Below are 19,184 nucleotides of genomic sequence, written 5' to 3'. Positions count from 1 at the left end.
TAAAATTAAAATAAAGTCTGGAGTTTGATTAATAGTAATGTACCAATTACTTGACAATTATTTGTGTTTGTGTTGACAAACGTAAAACAGTAATATAAAATTACAACGTTAGGGGTAACTAAAACTGAGGGACAGGTACAGGGAGAACGCAATGTACTATCTTTGCAGTTTTTCTGTAAATCTAAAAGTATCTCAATAAAATTTTTATTTAAAAAAGTAAAAGCTTTCCAGTGGACTTTCTGCCCCCAGAAATGACCTCATGAGAAATATAACACTTCCATTACCACCAAAAACCCAACTCCTGTTGCTTTTGAAAGAGTGTTGGCTAAAAGAATTCCTGAAGTGTGAGGAGGTAAAATTATGAATGATTATGGCAGAAAAAAAAGGTTTTAAATTTCCATAGTACATAGATAGATAGATCATCCATATGCTGTTTTGTTACTACAAGATAAAGTTAATTAGTAAGAGAATTCAAGAGATGGGAGTTCATCCTCCCATTCTATGCAGCTTTGATAAGATGATAATGAATTTCTCCCCATAAAGAACATCACAGAAAGTATTTCAAGAGGTTTCAGGATCTCCACAATGACCAGAGAATTGGAATTTCAAGAGTACTTAAAGAAGATGAAGGGTAAATTAATTCCTTCCTATGTTTCAAGTAAGTATCGGAATATCACTGTTTATTACTACAAAAGTCACTATCATTTGAGTGGTACTATGTGCCAAGCAGCATGCTACGTACTTTACAAAATCATCCTTAATCTGTATAGCCTTGAAAGGCAGATGTTGTTATCCAGTTTTAAAGAAGAGCAAACCATGGCTCCCACATAAGTTAATCAAGGTGACAGCTAGTATACGATTAAACTGGGATTCCAACTCAACAAGCAGAAATATACACAAACTGTAACAGATAAGATTTAGGTAGAAAAGAGATAAACTTCTCTGACATTGAGAGAAGCTAAGCACTTGGGTAATATTCTAAACAATGCTATTAATTCACATTCATTAAATAATGGAAAGAAGATGACTCTGAAATCAAAAGACTTAGGTCCCTTCCCTTGCTCACTGCTTCTGTTCATTCCTTTGGGCATTTAGACACACAGTGAGGGTAAGCAGAAGAGCAGGTAGACCTGGGTGATCTGGGTTCAAGCCCCAACTCTTGCTCTCTCTAGCTATAGACTAGGCTGGTCATTTATCCTGAGCACTGTTTATCATTTATAAAACTGTAAAATAACGTGTGCCTTATCTATGTCAAATAAAACATATTAAAACTTTTTTAAAGAATAAAGTTCTATTCCAATGTTTTAGGATTTACCTGCAAAATTCTGAAATTTCCTCTCAATCCTAGAGTTGAAATGCCCCATACTCCTCTGTTACTTACTCAACAAGTAAATGGTAGGTACATTATCAACAAAATATGTATTTCAAGTCAACAAATATTTATGAATGTGAGACCAGGGAATGGACCAAGACAAGGAAAACAGTCCACCAAAACTCATTCCTGTATAAGTTATATAAAATGTCTTAGGCTGAAGACAAAAATTAAACTTTGGAGGTTAGGTGGCTTAGTGAAGAAGATAAATCATTTACCAATCTACACAATTTAGTTTTAGCAAGAATAATTTGATAATCCTCATTAAAATACAAAGGTTAGCTCATATACATTGACATCACAGATTGACTATGACCCCAAAGGTCAATGCATGGGCCCTGAATGAAGCAGAAGTTATCTGCCATCAACAAAGGAGATCTACTCAAAATGTTGCATTTTATGTCCTTGCAAGGCAAAAGGAAGTAGCTCATACTGTCTGCACATTTTTATATGGTTAATGAATAAATACTATTCAGATTTTCTAAGAACACTGTTCATCAAGCTACTCAAGCAAAAATATTTACTCTAATAAGAGTTGCTTACAAAATGAAGCAGGGGAAAAAAAAGAAGAAAAACACTGTACAATTATCTCATTCTTAAATATATTAGCATTCTCTCATGAATTAGGAGAAAGTGGAATTCCTAAATTCTCAAACCGTGATATAATATTGGTTTTATTGATTCTCTGCACAATTTGTGGGAGTACCCAATCATTATTTTGACAGTTTTATCATAAGGTAATAGACTTCCTTTTAGATAATTGCAGTTACCACATTCAATTTCAACCTTCCATAGGATTTTTTCCTAGATACAGCTTTACTGTCAGTCCTAGATCACATTACTTTCTTTTTATAGCTATACACACAAAGCATTTTAGGTGTTACACCTAATTATGTCAGCACAATAACAATTTAAAAGCTCATCATTAAGAAGTAAAGGTTAAGCACTTATATGTTAACACTCCCTTTTATAAAGACATATAGTGCTATATGACATAAGTAAATGAATTACACAGGCACTTAAAAGTCTGAGATTTACAGAAAAAATAAGACCTCTTTTTGGATAAACTGCGAAATTTGATGAGTTTATACCCAGGCTATAACATTTGTGAACTTCAGTGTTGACTTCAAAGTTTTCCGACTCATGTGAAAAACTATTTAGCTATACAAGTTTCACAACACAGAGTTCTGTGACAAAATACTTTTTTCCTAGGGAGGCAGTTTAGCATAATCATTAAGAGCTTGGGCTCTGAAATCATATTGTCACTAATTACTGTTTAACCTGGGGCAAGACACTCAAGATCTCTGTGTGTCGGTTTTCTCATCTGGAAATGGGAATAATACTACCACTTGTCTCATAAAGTTGTTCTGAGGATTAAACACCCCAATATTAAGTAAACTCTTAGAAAGTACCTGGCATATATAGTATGTGCTATGTGACTATCAGATATTATTATTATTGCTTACCTGAATTGCCTTAAGCGGGTAATAACTAAATAAAGACATGAAAAAGGATCAAAACTGAAAAGAGATCTAAGCCAGTAGATAGGGTGGCAGAAATACAGTGGGAGACAAGACATTAGCTACTCATGGAAAGCGGGATTATGGGGCACTTCAACTCTAGAAGAAAAAGCAGATTTGAGGTTCAGAAGTTCTTTTGTAGAAAGAATGAATTAATTAGGCTCAAAGGAACTCTAAATATTGAGGCAAAAATTGGCATCCGAGGCTTTAAAACTAAATGGGAGAAAACAACACAGGCACAGTCTAATGCATTTCATCTTTTGAGAGAAAAAGAATCAACCTTGGTTCTTGACTGCTGTCACAATACACAGCTCTCTGTCATGATCAATTATAAAGTGTACTGCAAGTAATTTATAACTAATAAAGTAAATGTATTTTTTTAATAAATGAAAGTTGATTTACATATTTATATAGTAATATTACTCTTCGTCAATGTATTCCAATATATTTTCTTGAGTGGAAGAGTGGAAGGGGAGTTACAGAAAAGTGCTGGGAATCCTAGTTACCACCTGGTCCAAATGATATCTTTCACCTCTGTCTTGTTGAAAAGCACTGCCATAAAAAACCGAAAACTCGGGCTTCCCTGGTGGCGCAGTGGTTGAGAGTCCGCCTGCTGATGCAGGGGACGCGGGTTCGTGCCCTGGTCCGGGAAGATCCCACGTGCCGTGGAGCGGCTGGGCCCGTGAGCCATGGCCGCTGAGCCTGCGCGTCCGGAGCCTGTGCTTCGCAGTGGGAGAGACCACAATAGTGAGAGGCCCGCATACTGCAAAAAAAAAAAAACAACCCCCCCACCCCGAAAACTCTGATCCTGGCACTCTGCTATTTAGAACCATCAATGGATTTCCACTGCCTGCTAACTTAAATATAAACTCCTAGGTCTCAAATTCAGTATCTTCCATTATATGTTTCTACCTGAATCTGTCCAGCTTTAATTCCCACCAAGACTGTACACACAAGCTTTCGGCTAGTGACTCTGGATTCTTCTTAAGCAGACCTCATACTTGGTTCACACAGCTCTCTGTCTTCAATTATCTTCCCCTGCAGCTATACTCCCCCAATCCATAAAGCCTCTTTAATTCTACAAACCAGAACATATCTTCCCATTGACTCCTTCCAGCATGTTTTTCCCTCTAAAAGCACATGTAGAATGATAATTATTATGTGCATGCTTCATACATCCCACTAAGCTGAGAATTCTTTGATGGAAAGGCTATGAGTTTTATGTCTCTTTCCACCTGCTATAGCAACTAATGTAGTGCCCAGAACATAGTCAGCACTCAAATAGCTCTTGACATACTGCAGAAAAATGAAGAACATGAATTCCAAAGAAATCAATATTCCAGTATTGTTAGTAAGGGACCACTCAAAGTCTACTTAGATCCAAATACGTACGGAATGCTTTTTTACACTTTCTTCTATTAAAGTTAGAGCTTTAAAGATGAGTATACTGTGTACTGATGGCCTGGCACACTGCCCAAAGCTCTAAACCAGTTTTTTTTTTAATGACCTTAATGAAATTAAGAACAAAAATTAATAATTCCACTGGAGAACACTATTTCAGTTGGGGGGAGGGGTAATCACACGCATATTAGGTAGAAGAGCACATCCCCTTAGGAAAACCAAGAGAATAAACTGGAATTCTACAAAACATTCATCCTCACTGCAAATTCGTTTAACTGTACTGTTTATTTTAAAAGGATATTACTATTAATGGTGGGATATCCGAAAGCAGGGAGGATATACTGCTATATGTAAGAAAGCTAAGAAAAGCTGTATAAAATCTTCAGGAAGTAAACAAAACCAACAGTTTCTAATGTGAATGGAGGTATTTTCCCAAAGGTTCTCCAGAAACTTTAATTTGCCATATATTCAGACTCAAGAACCATCAATATGCTCACAATTTTATTATAATGCCAGCCTCCCTATTAAAAAGAGCTTTTACATGGAAGATTTTCATGGAAAAACTGTAAACATTTACATAATCTTCTCCTGTTTAAGGATATTTCCATTTCCATATCTACTCCACTTAAGAAAATCTCCATAAACAGGGTTATCTGTAGTATGACTCCTAGGAGAAAGTCACCGTACTTAGTGTGACACTCACTCATTCACTCGTGCACACATTTAATACTCAAGACTTAACATGGAGCAGGACATCCACTAAAACTGGGGAGCACTGAACAATTACAAAAAAAGACAATCTCTAGCCTTCCTGAACAAGTTAAGATGGGAACGTGAGATCCCAGGAATAGATTATAAAACATGGAATTAAAACTCAGGCTTTTTTTATCGATTCAGTCCATAACTGGTCATCACTTTCCAATTTTACTCTCTGTTGGTGCAATTAAAAACATGATACAAAACAGGAAAAAAATGTAGGTTGATATTTACAGGATTTGTTCAAAATATAAGGGCTTTCACTTTCAAGAAACCAGCCCAAAATGTAGTCTACCCGCTACTTGTTATTAATTAAAATGCTGTTGGTAATATCCCATGCTAGGAAGAAAGACTACTGAATGGGGTAGGGCTCAATCACTTGACATGATGGCATGAGAGTAAAGAGTGCTTCATCTCCTGCTTTTGCTCAGGTCTGTATTGTGACAGGAAAACCTGCAATCCTATTCTGACAGCATTTCCCCCAAAATTATCCTAACTGCTACTTCATTCACCATAATGCATTAAAAGGAGTTGCTGACTAGGAGCAGGAAGTCTTGGATTCAGGTACTGGTACCACCATAGACCACCACACGCACTTTACTGCCAGTTCTGTTTACAAACTCTGCAGAGTCTGTTTCCTCACCTGTAAATTGGCCTCCTTTGCCTCACCTGGGCTATTTGGAGGCCACAGAAAACCAAAGAAATGCTTACTACTATTCTCCCTCAGAACAAACTGACTTTAGAGTCCATAAGGATTTTAGGGGGAAAAGAAAATGGCATAACGTGAGTAAATTTCACTAAACTAAGTTGGAAGGAAGAAAAACGACTCAATTCAATATGATTGAACAACGTTATTTTGGAATCTGGGCTCTAGGGTCAGCTTTATGTAGTAATAACTATAGGATCATGGCCAAGTCACTTATCCTTTCTGGAACTCAGTCTTCATAATACCTATCCTATCAATATGTTAGTTTTGCTGGGACGGTAAGCAACAGTACAACATCAAAGTATCCTAAAAGACTGTAAAACATGACTTAACCAGGGGCAACCACAAAATCAGTACTACCAAACTGTTATCAAAGTCACTCAGGTCTCTTTTTAACTACTGAGATGCTGAGCAGAATATACATAGCATACTCTAAAAATTATCCCACAAAAAACCCAACAGCACTCCTTAAGAGTAGATATTTTAAAAACATGTTACTGAAATCACACGACTTATGTGTCCCATGTTATTAACTATACTTTTTTATAGAAGGAAAAAACAATTTAAAACCGAGCATTGATCCAGTGGAAGCAACAGTACGTACATAGCACTCTCCACTCCCAAAGGAATAGGATTTTTTCCCCTGATTTCTAATTTTAAGAGGAAAAAATTAAAAATACAAACCAAGACTGGCTGAGACTTGCAGCTCATTAAAGCCGAGGTGATTTCCCCTATATAGAATTCTATTGATCCCCATAGTCCACACTAGACAAAAAGTGTGCTCAGGGAAGGGGATGACGGATGCCTGTGCCAACAGCACTGAACAAACCTGTTAGCTAATTGCTACCAAAGACAATTATCCCCGCATTGTTTCATAATGGAAACACAGTACAAAACTCTAATATACACACAGGGAAATTTGATGATTTGACTGCGGAGCCATGTGCATTGAATTTCATTGCCAAAGGCCAGCCAGGTCGCTGCTGTGAAGGGGGAAGAAAGTGTCAGAATATAAGCCACAGTATCTTAAAGCTCTTTACTTAAAGGGGGGAGAAAAAAAGGAAGAAAGGAAGGAAGAGGGATGAGAAAGACAAAGAAAAGAAAGGAAGACAACCCAGCGTCATCAGCAAACTGAATTCTACAATCTGGCAATAATTTTAACATTTTCTATTACTTTTTAAAATGATAAACCTCTCATAATGGTTGGTCATTAATCATAAAAAGATTTAAAAAGTGATTTTCTGTCCAGAAGAATATTTAAATAGTTTTTTTGACTGGCCGTCAGCCTACTGGCAAGCATGGAGTTAAAAAGGTGGCTTCACAATAGCCTAGTGTGATGATTAAAAATAACATCAAATATCTGTCACGATTTTACTTAAAGGAAAAAAAAATCTGACTCTGTAACAACTCACAGTAAAACAGCCATTAACCCAACCAATTTTAAAAGAAAAAGCCTCAAAATACAGTTATTTGATTATACATAATCATAGTGTAATTCAAGCATACAATATTTACATTTGCCTCCTTTCCAAGAAGCCACATTCTTGAAATACCCTTTCCTTGATATGTTTCTAAAAATGCTCATGTCCTTCTCCAGTGTATTCATGCAAAACATTTAATCCTAGCATTGGAATTATAGGAATTCTGATATACAGCATACATCAAAATTATATTCAGCACTGTTTAACTCTACTATGTAAAATGGTACAAAATAAAAAGAAGAATGTACTGAAGATGTGCCAGTGTTATAAAGATAAATTAATGGCTACAAAATTTATGATCAACCTATTAACTTCATAATTCACAAGTCAATGAATTCTGTTTTACTGTGTGGGCTACTGTTCTTTATAGGCCGGTCTACCTGCTTCTGACTATGCTGACTACTATTTTGACAAGACCTGGATAGCAGTAGGTCCAAAGCAATCAGAAGGTTGACTTTGACAAATGGCGGTGCTGCGGCGAAGTTGAAAATAACACACATCCACTTTAATCTCTTTCTTGATTAAATCGAAACCATACCATTCTGACATCATGTGATTTCCTCATGAAGCATCACTGCAGGTTACTTTAGAGGCTACATCTATTGAAATGATATTGAATTTTTAGGGGAAGTACTTAACTCATTCAAATGAAACCTTCACAAGGTAACTGGGCCACCAGTCACTGATAACTGCAGATTCAAAGAAAAATCAAAGGAGATGTCCCTGACAAAAAATAAAAATCCAACATGTACTACTGAATGATATTTTAGTAGGTATTATCTTCTACTTTCAAACAGGGAAGATTATATGCATAAAGCATATTCCAAAGCTCTTTACCTATTCTACCACAGCTAAGCTCCAAAGGTAAACATTACACTAGGTAATAAAAATGCAGAAGATGAAATTGTCTTTTTTACATGAGACTAGGCAAATATTTATGGGGCAGTTGACAAACTCCTGCCTAGTAAAAGAGCCAGCACTGAGAGCAATTATCCTGATATTCATGACTCACTTTGAATATCACATTGAATATTACTCATAAATCTTTTACGAGCACATCCCCAGAGCTCACTTAACAGCCGGTTTTAATCATGCAGTTGACACAGAGAAAATAACAAAATGTATTTTTTCAGTGGCAAATTAATTTAGGCTTGAACCTCCTCCTGTAGCTCTATTCTTTACTTTTTTTATTTTTTATTTTCTTGTACAAAGACCAGTGAAATTCACTTTTGCATTTGGAAGTAGTATTTCTCCAGTCTTGCTGAATTAAAATAAAAAGGATGAATGTTTCTTTTAGAGCCAGTTCCTGACAGTGGTTTTTTAAATGATGTATCTTGTTCTATATATGAAAGATGAATCAATTTTTGAGTTTGATACACATTGTCTATTTTGCTGAATGGAGTGGTGAATGTGGAATTTAGACAAAGAAGAAAGCATTATTCTGAAGTGTATTTAAGTTGTGGGTGGTCCTTTATATTGCATTTAATTGTCATTAACTGCTCATGATAGCCCTTTTGGAATCTGGCTCTCATTAAGTGACTTGCAATGCTGCGTAAATTATTTTTAAATTGGGGGAAGGGAGGAAAAGAGTACTATTAGAAAAAAGGTAACTCACGTGGAGCTTCCTCGTGCTCCTGTAGAAACCTTTCCAGTATAATCCGAGCCATTAATGAGGGTGCATAGTCCACCTTCACAAAACAGAAATAGAAAATTAAAACTGTCAAGTTGTGCAAGCAGTTGATATTCCAATATTTTGTCAATGCGGAAGATGAAGTCAATTTTAATCAACCACAACAAGCATCATTCATTAAAATCTTTCCTACTCTTGGTGGCTTCTATCATAATAAAATTATAACAAGTATGATCTATACTGATGAAAAAAATAAATAGGGCAAATTATTGAATATAATATTGGAGAAAAAGAATGGAACAACTTAAAAATAGTACATATTCATCTAAAACTGTAAAATGGGCTTTTCTCAATTTTTTCCATTGATAGGACAATATTATTTTTTTATTCTAACTATCCTTTTTTCTTTCCAACTGTCTATATTTACATTGTTTTGAATGCAATTTCAAATAAATATCCCTTTTGTTACCGACTGTTTTCAGAAACTAAATTAAACGTCCTTTGCCATTAAAAATATGGATTTTACTGATTTTAGTTTTTTTATCTTTAAAGACTTGACTGAAATTTTGGTAAGGTCCTTACACATAAAATATCTTGTTTAATAGAATAAAATAGCTAGATTACGGAGATATTAATAATAAAAACAATAATAATAATACCTGCACTGTAAGATCACCATCCTTAGGCTTATCTGAAATGTTACTTAGGCTAGTACAGAAGCCAGGGAGGTAACTTTTTTATAAAGGCTCAAACAGAAAATAGGGAATACTCAATCTAACAGTCATTTTAATTAAAAATGCATCTACTCTTTTGGAAACCTACTGTCTTCTTTTTGGTTCTCAGGTCCCTTATTAACCACTGATTTAATTTCACCAGAAAATAGGTGTGTATTTTTCTGGAGTAATAATGCTCGCTTAAAACAAGTCTTTTATCTTAGGTGTAAGACAGCAAATGTTCCTCATATATTATCACCATGATTTTTTTCTTGACAGGTTTTCAAGTCCTGTACTCATACCAAAATTTTATCTTGATTTAGTAACTAGACAAAAAGGCTGGCTTCATTTGTATGAACAGTTTTTTCAAATATGTATGTACTCGGATGCCCTTAAATTCCCCAAGTAGAAAGAAATGCTTTCCACGAAGCTGCTTATTCCTAGTAACCCACATCAGAGCTGACACATATGAAAAATGGTGAAATTACTGAAGGTAGTCCAGCCTGAATAAGGACTACCTTATTAGTTCAGGTACTTGCATCTCCCTAATTTTCATATTAATCATGTGTCCATCTTTCTCTGAAATAGGGCCATCATGCTTCATGTCAGAATTTAGCATGTAAGTAAAATTCATAGTGCTTCAAATCTCACTTGAAAATATTTGCGTGGAGAGAACAGAATGACTGATCTTATTACTAACAAAGCAAGATTTCCTAAAATGTTCATTTTTAGTCTTGAAACAGGAAAATTAGTATTAAGATATTTATAAAATCAATGACGACCACACAGAGTCCCTACCCTCCAAATCAAATTTGTTCTTATTTAAGAGAGCTGTTACACACTGTAATATATCAATGTTATATATTTCTCATCAATTTTTACAGTTTTCACTGATTAAATATATAGTGACTCATAAAGCATTACCATCACATCAATTGTCACCAGATGCAAGCATATGTCATTTAGGTATTAACTATCATATAAAAATGGCAGCTTGGTTGTTTAGAAGCCATAATCTGGTACCAGTCGTTCCCAAATTTCCCTAATGCATTAGCAATCCCTCAGAAAGTGCTATTATCCCTGTACTAATCCACAGCCAAAGGAGAGAAAACATCTTTAAATAACTATTTCTTTTCTTTGATTAAACACTACTATATATTCATGGCAAATAACAGGTTTATTGATATAGGAGAAAATGTGTCAGTGGGTTAAAATTTTCCATATTACCAGAGGATGGAAGTTGAGGTCAGCTAAATAAGCTAAGCTCAACAGAAATATCCATTAAAAATTCAAATGAATATAAATCGCTACTATGTAAAACTTATGCCACCAATATCATCTATAAAAATGGCTACTACATTTGCATCACACTCTTTCTAGATGCTGTATCAAGAATGCTTTTTTTTTCATAAAGAACACTCTTCTTTCTCATAAAGGACAATCACTAAATTCTGAATTAGTTATAGCTCAGATACTTCATGTTGCTAATAGAATCGACTAATAATGAATCTGGAGACATTTAAAAACCACCTTGCTCTAGAAATTAAAAAAAAACAAAAAGAATAAAATATCAATAGATGTTTTGCTAGGAGGAGGAGAGAAATTCATTCTATATGTTAACTATCCTATCAGATTGTGTAGACATTGCCTAGACTATTAAAACCTTCTAGTAACTTATAGGTAATTACTCATTGGCTGACTGTAGTGGTGCACAGCAGACAGAAGCTGTGAGAGAAGCCATCCTTCCTTGCTAATATAACATGGAGAACTCGCTGCTACTGCAACACTTAATGCTCACAGTACCTAGTCATCTTTAATGCAAACACACATTTTCTGCCTTGCTTCTATGTTTTCCATTATAATGCAACACAAAAATAGTGTACATTTCATTCCATCCCTATGAGGTTTGCATAAGCAGTTCCAAGTCAGACTAAATACTGTATTGCTCTTATTACAGTGGATAAATATTTTAAAGTTTAGGAATTAAATATTTTATTTTTTCTGTATGCTCTCTGCAACTATTATGAACTTTTTACAGCTTCTTCACTCATGGGAAGTCTTTGGGGTTTCCTTTTTTAAATGTAAGACTACTATTTGTTTCCCCAAACAGAAGCAGATAAGAGTTAACAGATATGTTCAATAAATCACTTCATGCTTGGTGTTAATAAGAAGAGTATGCTTCTTCATATAAAGAAAGGCTTTTCTAGAAGGCATGTATCTTTTATTATAATAAAAGTTTGCCAACAACAACAACAAATGAATCAAGTAAATGTTACATCTTTAGGTACACAATTTCTCTCTTCATTTTTATGACAGCATAGATTTTCTTGGCATACATCTCTGTACTTGACACAGGTATGTCTCACACTAAATTAAGACAACACATCTGAAGAAGAGCATGTTCTGAGCTGTTTGGTTGAAATTTCCCACAAAATAAGAAACCAAGAAGCTGTTTACACATGTGCTTTAAAAGAAGTAGACTAATTATGTTAACTGATTTATTAATATATGAAGTTCTTGGTCCAATTATTAAAAGTACAAAGAGACCAGGGAGCAATTTAAATGTCTACTGCATCTAAGATAAAATGTTTTATCTGCTCTGCATTTCAAAATCTTTTTTTTAAGGTTAATTATAATTCTAAGCAAAGCTACTCTAGATAGGCCCCTTAGGTTTTATGTAAGTTTAAATAAAATAATAACAATAACTTTACCTCATTGGCTAGCTCCAGGAGTACTGGGGCAGCTCCATTTTTCCCCACTCCATTCAGATACCTAGACAAGACAAAGCCAAGTGGTAATGCAGTGACAAGAAAAGGCCAGCATAGACTTGTCAGCATCCTCTGTGTGTACATGTTTCTCCTGGGCAAATGCCATGCTCAACTCTAGTTAAAGTATGCTACTGTCATAGGAGAGCACTGAAGGGAAAAGAATAACAAAAACAACTTACCTCAAAACCACTGGCAACTAACTAACTGAAGTTGGGGACAGGAGGTCTGAGTACACAGGTCTCCCTTGTCTTCACCTCCTAACATGTAAAGTGAACACAGAGGTGATTTTGAAAAGAACTATCCCTATCACCCTGGCTTTATCTATACCACAGCCACTCATGGGAAGGAAATAAGTTTACTCCTGAAAAACGCATCCATGCAAGCATATCATTTTTTATTTACTTTTAGTTCATAGGATTGGTTGACACCTTATTAGGAAAAAAATGGAACAGACTTTTCATCAGTGGGTCAGCACACCTTTAATAGGTAATACAAGCCATCATCTTATCTGCTCTGGATTTCTGTCATAACCTCCAGCTCTCCTCATCCCCTAACCCTGCAAAACAAACAAACAAAAAAACAAACTCCCCAAATTCATCCTAGACATGGAAGCCAGAGTGATTTTTTTTAGAATAAAAATCTGAACATACCATTCTCCTTCTTAAAACACTTCAAAAGCCCCACATTAAATCTCAAGATTAAATTATAACCACTTAAAAATTCTCATAAGGATCTTCATAATCTGGTTCCTACCTACTCTCTTCAGCCAGCCTCATCTCTAGTCACTGTTCCCCACTCCAGCCCTTCACCTGGATAACTCCTGATTCAGATTGTATGTCTCCTTTTTCATCCACCATGACCTGGGAGAACATTAAGTATCTCTTATGTGCAATCCAGGAGCACCTTGTTCATCTCTCCATCACTTAGCCCAGAACACTGTATCTGCTGAGTTACTTGTCCACCTCAAACCCAACCTGACTGTAAGGCTGAAAGCCTCATGAAGGTAGAAGAATTTCATTTTATTCAATTTATCATGCCTACCACGGTTCTTGGCTTATAATAGGTGATTATATTGTAATATTGAATACATGATTTTTTCTCTAATAAATGAGTAATTAAATAATTTTAAAAAGCCATTTTAGGCAAGAAAATAAAATTAAGTATGAACATTTTCTCTATAGTATACTGTTTGATTGAATAAACTAACAACATTTGTTTGATAGTAAAAATCAAAGTCAACAGGTGAGGTCTTCCCTGTAACTGCCAGAAGCAAATACTAAATTAAATTACATTATTTCACAGGTATGCTTATAAAGATATATGATTTCCAATAAACGAAGTGGAATAAAATCAAATAATTTAAGGTGGGGAAAGTCTCAGGATCATTATAACTTCAAAGTAATTCTAATAAATCCATTTTCATCTATTGGCCCTTTCTTGAATAAATTGTTTAGGAATCTAACTGGGAAATAAGTACTGTCATTTCAGGAGCAAGGGAAAAACAAAATAAAAACAAACAAGACAAGTGTGGTTTAGAGAAGGATCCCTGGGAAATAGGTCAGCTAAGAACTTCATATCAACTTACAGAACTTCCATTGCACTGATAGGTCTGTTCAAGGAACAATCAGTTTCGTCAAGTCGGAGCAACTAACCAGAGCGCACATTCATTAAGCATTCTGGTTCTGGGTCAGGGTATTTAAGCCTATATTGATAATAGTATATCTTTACAACTCTCTACTTAACATTCATTTATCCCACAAATATTTTTGAGAGCTAACTAGTTGTCAGGCCTCATTCCAGGTTCTGAAGAAGCAGAAGGGAACAAAACTTCTTTGGTTCCTGCCATCATAGAGATTATATAACAGTGAAGAGACAGAGAAGAAGAAGAGAAGTAAATACATAAAGTAATGACATATGCTACAATATAATATAAATTAGATGGGTTGGTCAGGAAGCCCCTCTCTAAGGAAGTGACACTGAAGTAGAAACCCACAAGAAGGAAAGCAGCAAGCCAAGAGAGAAAGAACATTCCCAGCAAGAGAACAGTAAGTGCAAATGTCAGGAATGTGCCTGGGCTATCTGAGGACTGGGAAAGGCTCTAGTGAGACCAGAGCAGAACCTCTTCTCAGGGGTTAATTTGGAAAGAATGAAAGAGAACAGCTAGACCCCAGATCACTGCCTGTGCCCGGAAGCTATCATTTTGAGTCCAAATTATATGGTTTCATATAAATGCTGCATCAATCACAATCCTGGTAATGACCAATAGAACACTTCTATTAAGTTTAAAGCAACAGGAGTTGGTCAAATGACAACATTAGCGCCCTATATCTGTATAGTCTATATAATATTTGAAGCATGTTCATACTTAATACAGTGGAAATTCCTAATTATGAGCTTGATTACTCTTCCCAGTTGGTCATATAAAGAAACCAAACTCCAGAGTACTGATGAAACCCATCTGGGCTCCCCTAGCTGGTAAGCAGTAAATCTCTGAAATGGACCGCTGATCTCCCAAAGCCTACTGAGGTGTCCTCAAATGCTGAAAAGGGTAGACCTGCTTCTAACTGTATTTATTCCCCAATTTGTTTCCCACCTATACCTTATAGCACTTCAGAAGTGCTAGGGAAAAGAAATTAAGTTAAAATTAATCTGAAGTTGCATTTGTCCTTTCTGGGAACTTTAACTGTCCCCCATATCAAGTGACAGATCAGGTTTACTCAAATTTTTAGATATGCAATCAAAGGAACATGATAATTACAGAAAACATTCAGTAAGGTCATAATCAGAAATTCCTAATGCTACCCTTCTCTCCATCCTCAAAACATCTTGTGCAAACTTACAGCATAGACTATTCACACAGTTATAATGGGTTGTTTCTCTCTCCTTGGGGTAGGGCTACACAAATCAATGTTGAACCTTCATCCGGCACGTCCTTAGCAAAGATCTGAATTGTAAGTGGGATATAAAAATGTAATCCTGAACACTACATTAAGGTGACCTGGGCTGCCTTCCTGATGCCTATTTGCAAATTGAAATTACTCTGCATAGACTGTATGTCATCCTCCAGCTTTGCCATAGGAGGACTAACAAATGTATATCTCGTGGGTGAAACCATCCTTAAAAGATCTTCCCAGAAGGTCCATTTTATGACGTTTTTTGAGTGTGTAAGATCTATTAGCATCTAAGATTAAAAATAATATGTACTGATTTTAAATATAAGACAAACTTATTTAATCTTAATATTTTTATAACAACTATAATGGTAAAACTTCAAAAATCTACCAAAATTCTTCACTAAGCTTACATCTGAATACCACTTTTGTTGATTCTATATCAAAAATCTCTGGAATCCATCTCCATGCATGCAACTATTTTCCCACTAAACAGAGCAGCTGAGGACAGGTACTGTGATTCTTATACTTGGTTCCTAGCATAGTAGATGGGACACAGTGAATGCAAAGTAAATGGTGCTACTTAAACAAAAAAGTGGTTCGAATTTTTAGAAACTATCTGTATCATGTGATATCAGTAACATATTTGAACTATCCTTTTTTCCATGTGAACATCTGAATAAAATCCAACTGGTCTGATTCTGCAAAGCTAATAAAGCTGGCCCCTCAAACAGTGTGTGTTGAGAGACAGGAGGAGATGAGAGACAGTATTTCTAAACTTTGCTATTGATGAGGAAACTTGTAAACTTGACCAACTTGCGTGTGTTTGTGTATGTGTGCGTGTGCACATATATGCCCATGTGCACTGATCTAGATAAATCTAAATAAATTTTACCAAGTATGTTTCCTGTTTAGAACTAAAATGCCATTAGTACAGTGGGAAAGAATAGAGAGTTCTTTTCAACATGAACAAGCTGTGTCTATACACACACAACATGAAGAACTGAGGAAATTTCCTCAGTAATTCAAAAGCTTAGGAAAACATTTTCTACTGTTGTTTGGATACTTTGAAGTTTCAGTTAACCATGATGGAATCACGCTGTGGATTGTATGGTCTTTAATACAGACTTCAAATTCTGAATTGAGAACATCTCAATGCTAGCAAGAATACAGAGACACAGGAATTCTCTGATATTGCTAGTAGAAATGTAACCATTACTATCTTTCTAGATGGTAATTTGACAACATATAATAAAATCATTAAATGCTTATTGTTTACACCAGTAATTCCATCTACAGAAATATTAAGAAACTAATTCAAATGCAAAGACTTATGCACCAAACTATGTATCACAGTATTATTTATATCAGAATATTGGAAACATATATGTTCAACAGAGGAATAATTCAGTAAATTATGATACCTTCATATGAAGTCATAAAATAAAAATGTTTACAAAACGCTCTCTTCAAAATAATATCATGTCATATGTATTTTCCCAAGTATCAAATTCAGAATTCACAGTTGCATATATAGGATGATCTCATCTATGTAAAAATGGATTGACAAAAGACTGGAATGAAAAACACCAGTGGTTATCTATGGGTGCCACAATTATGGGCTTATATTCATTCTTTTTTATACCATTCATTTCTTTTTTATACCATTAAAAATGTGCTTAGGGCTTCCCTGGTGGCACAGTGGTTGAGAGTCCGCCTGCCGATGCAGGGGACACGGGTTCATGCCCCGGGCTGGGAAGATCCCACATGCCGCGGAGCTGCTGGGCCCATGAGCCATGGCCGCTGGGCCTGCGCGTCCGGAGCCTGTGCTCCGCAACGGGAGAGGCCACAACGGTGAGAGGCCCGCATACCGCAAAAAAAAAAAAAAAAAAAAAAAAAGTGCTTAATTTTCACAATATGCATGTATTACTTTTATAAAAGAAAAAAAAGGAAGAAAGTGTTGAGATTGTCAAACTGCTTAAGTATGTTTTGATATAATTTTGCCTTTATTCTAATCAGCTGGGAAACAAAAACCTTTCAAGGCTAATTTACCACAGAGAATACAGGGACATTCAACCTGCACATTTAGAACAAGAGACCTGTGAGGTCAAATCATCTGAAAGGTAACAACACAGCCCGTCTACAAGCACAAAGTGCAGGGCAGAAAAGTCAGGAAGCGGGGTAGTAAAGTAAGAAACCAGTCAGACTGCTTTCCTATTAGACGGTCCATTACAGCCTAACTTCAAGATTGTGTTTCAAATGTTGTGACTCCTCGAAGTAATTGAGGTTCTCACATTTAACTAAACTTAAAGAAATACAAATATGTTTCTATATTTTCATTATTACCCAATCAACTGTTCGAGTGACCATACTTAAAGATCTTTGTTTTTGGCCTAAACTAACCAGGTAATCCAATAAAGTATGTTTATACCTCAGAAATCAAACATACTTTTTTAAAAAAATTAATTAATTTATTTTATTTTTTGGCTGCGTTGGGTCTTCACTGCTGTGCGCGGGCTTTCTCTAGTTGCGGTGAGCGGGGACTACTCTTCGTTGTGGTGTGTGGGCTTCTCATTGCGGTGGCTTCTCTTGTTGTGGAGCACGGCCTCTAAGCATGTGGGCTTCAGTAGTTGTGGCACGTGGGCTCAGTAGTTGTGGCACGTGGGCTCAGTAGTTGTGGCTCGTGGGCTCTAGAGTGCAGGCTCAGTAGTTGTGGCGCGTGGGCTTAGTTGCTCTGAGGCATGTGGCATCTTCCCAGACCAGGGCTCGAACCCGTGTCCACTGCATTGGCAGGTGGATTCTTAACCACCGTGCCACCAGGGAAGCCCCTCAAATATAGTTTTTAATGAAAGTAAATTTTTTAAAAGTAGCATTTAGAGATCTTAGAAATCATCTAATTAAAACGGCTTTTTTACTATGAAAAAAATGATTATTAGAGGGCAGCCCATGGCCTGTTAGCAAATCTCCAAATTTCTAGGAAATGCTTTATTTTCCCTTGTTGATGTTAACTGGGCCTTAAAATCTGAAATAGAATCATACTTTTATATGGAAGCCTAAGACTATAAATTTTATAAATAAGAATGTATTTTTTGACACATGAGCCACTTTTCAGTCTTTCAGTGGAGAGTCTGGTTGCCAAAGCAGTTGTTGGCTTCACAGCACTTCATGGGCCTTTCTCAATTTTATATGTATGATTTAGATGATAACTTTAATTTAAATGTTAGTTTCACTGAGGAGATTATTACTTTTGAATAAATCACTTCAAACTTTACAAAGGCTTCTTTTTTTTTTTTTTTTTTTTTTTTGCGGTATGCGGGCCTCTCACTGTTGTGGCCTCTCCCGTTGCGAAGCACAGGCTCCAGACACGCAGGCTCAGCGGCCATGGCTCACGGGCCCAGCCGCTCCGCGGCATGTGGGATCCTCCCAGACCGGGGCACGAACCCGTGTCCCCTGCATCGGCAGGCGGACTCTCAACCACTGCGCCACCAGGGAAGCCCTACAATGGCTTCTTAAAGAGTAACTCTCCTAGATATAAAAGTGTGTGTGTGTGTTTGTGTATGCATGTATATTTCTTTAACAGATACTTCTACTCAAAACAGAATATATCTTTTACCACTATGGCATAATGAATACTTTTAAAAAAATCTAACTTCAATAACTTTTCAATAAACACTCAATTCTTAAAAAAAAGACTTTACAGAAACATAATACCAATATTTTATCTGCATATTCATTTAATTCATAGAATTTTCGTGCATAAAAATCATTCATCTAAAATCAGTGGTGTCACTCTCACCACAGAAAGATTGCTCTGTCAATCTTATGTGTAATAATTTAAGAGCATATTTCAAACTGTTTTCCTTTCCAGTATGCCCTTAAAATATTTAAGAAAGCAACCAATAATTTCTAATGCAAACCATAACCATTTACCATTATAAGTTATTCA

General features: G+C 35.9%; 1 protein-coding gene across 5 annotated transcripts in view; it reads right to left on the bottom strand.

The window, feature by feature from the left end:
* The window catches only part of CDIN1 (CDAN1 interacting nuclease 1), a 222,339-nt gene that overhangs the window by 141,173 nt on the left and 61,982 nt on the right, over positions 1-19,184 (bottom strand). For all 5 annotated transcript variants that reach the window (XM_060098278.1, XM_060098280.1, XM_060098283.1 and 2 more), the window contains exons 4-5: positions 12,291-12,351; positions 8,852-8,924 (exon numbers count right to left, since the gene is read on the bottom strand). In XM_060098278.1, coding sequence (XP_059954261.1) covers positions 8,852-8,924; positions 12,291-12,351 — 134 coding nt within the window. The remainder of the gene's footprint in view (positions 1-8,851; positions 8,925-12,290; positions 12,352-19,184) is intronic.

The sequence above is a fragment of the Mesoplodon densirostris genome, chromosome 4, assembly GCF_025265405.1.
Source record: "Mesoplodon densirostris isolate mMesDen1 chromosome 4, mMesDen1 primary haplotype, whole genome shotgun sequence".
NCBI classification, from domain to species: Eukaryota; Metazoa; Chordata; class Mammalia; order Artiodactyla; family Ziphiidae; genus Mesoplodon; species Mesoplodon densirostris.
The sequence above is the reverse complement of the archived record's forward strand: the minus strand, read 5'-3'. Positions and strand labels throughout refer to the sequence as shown.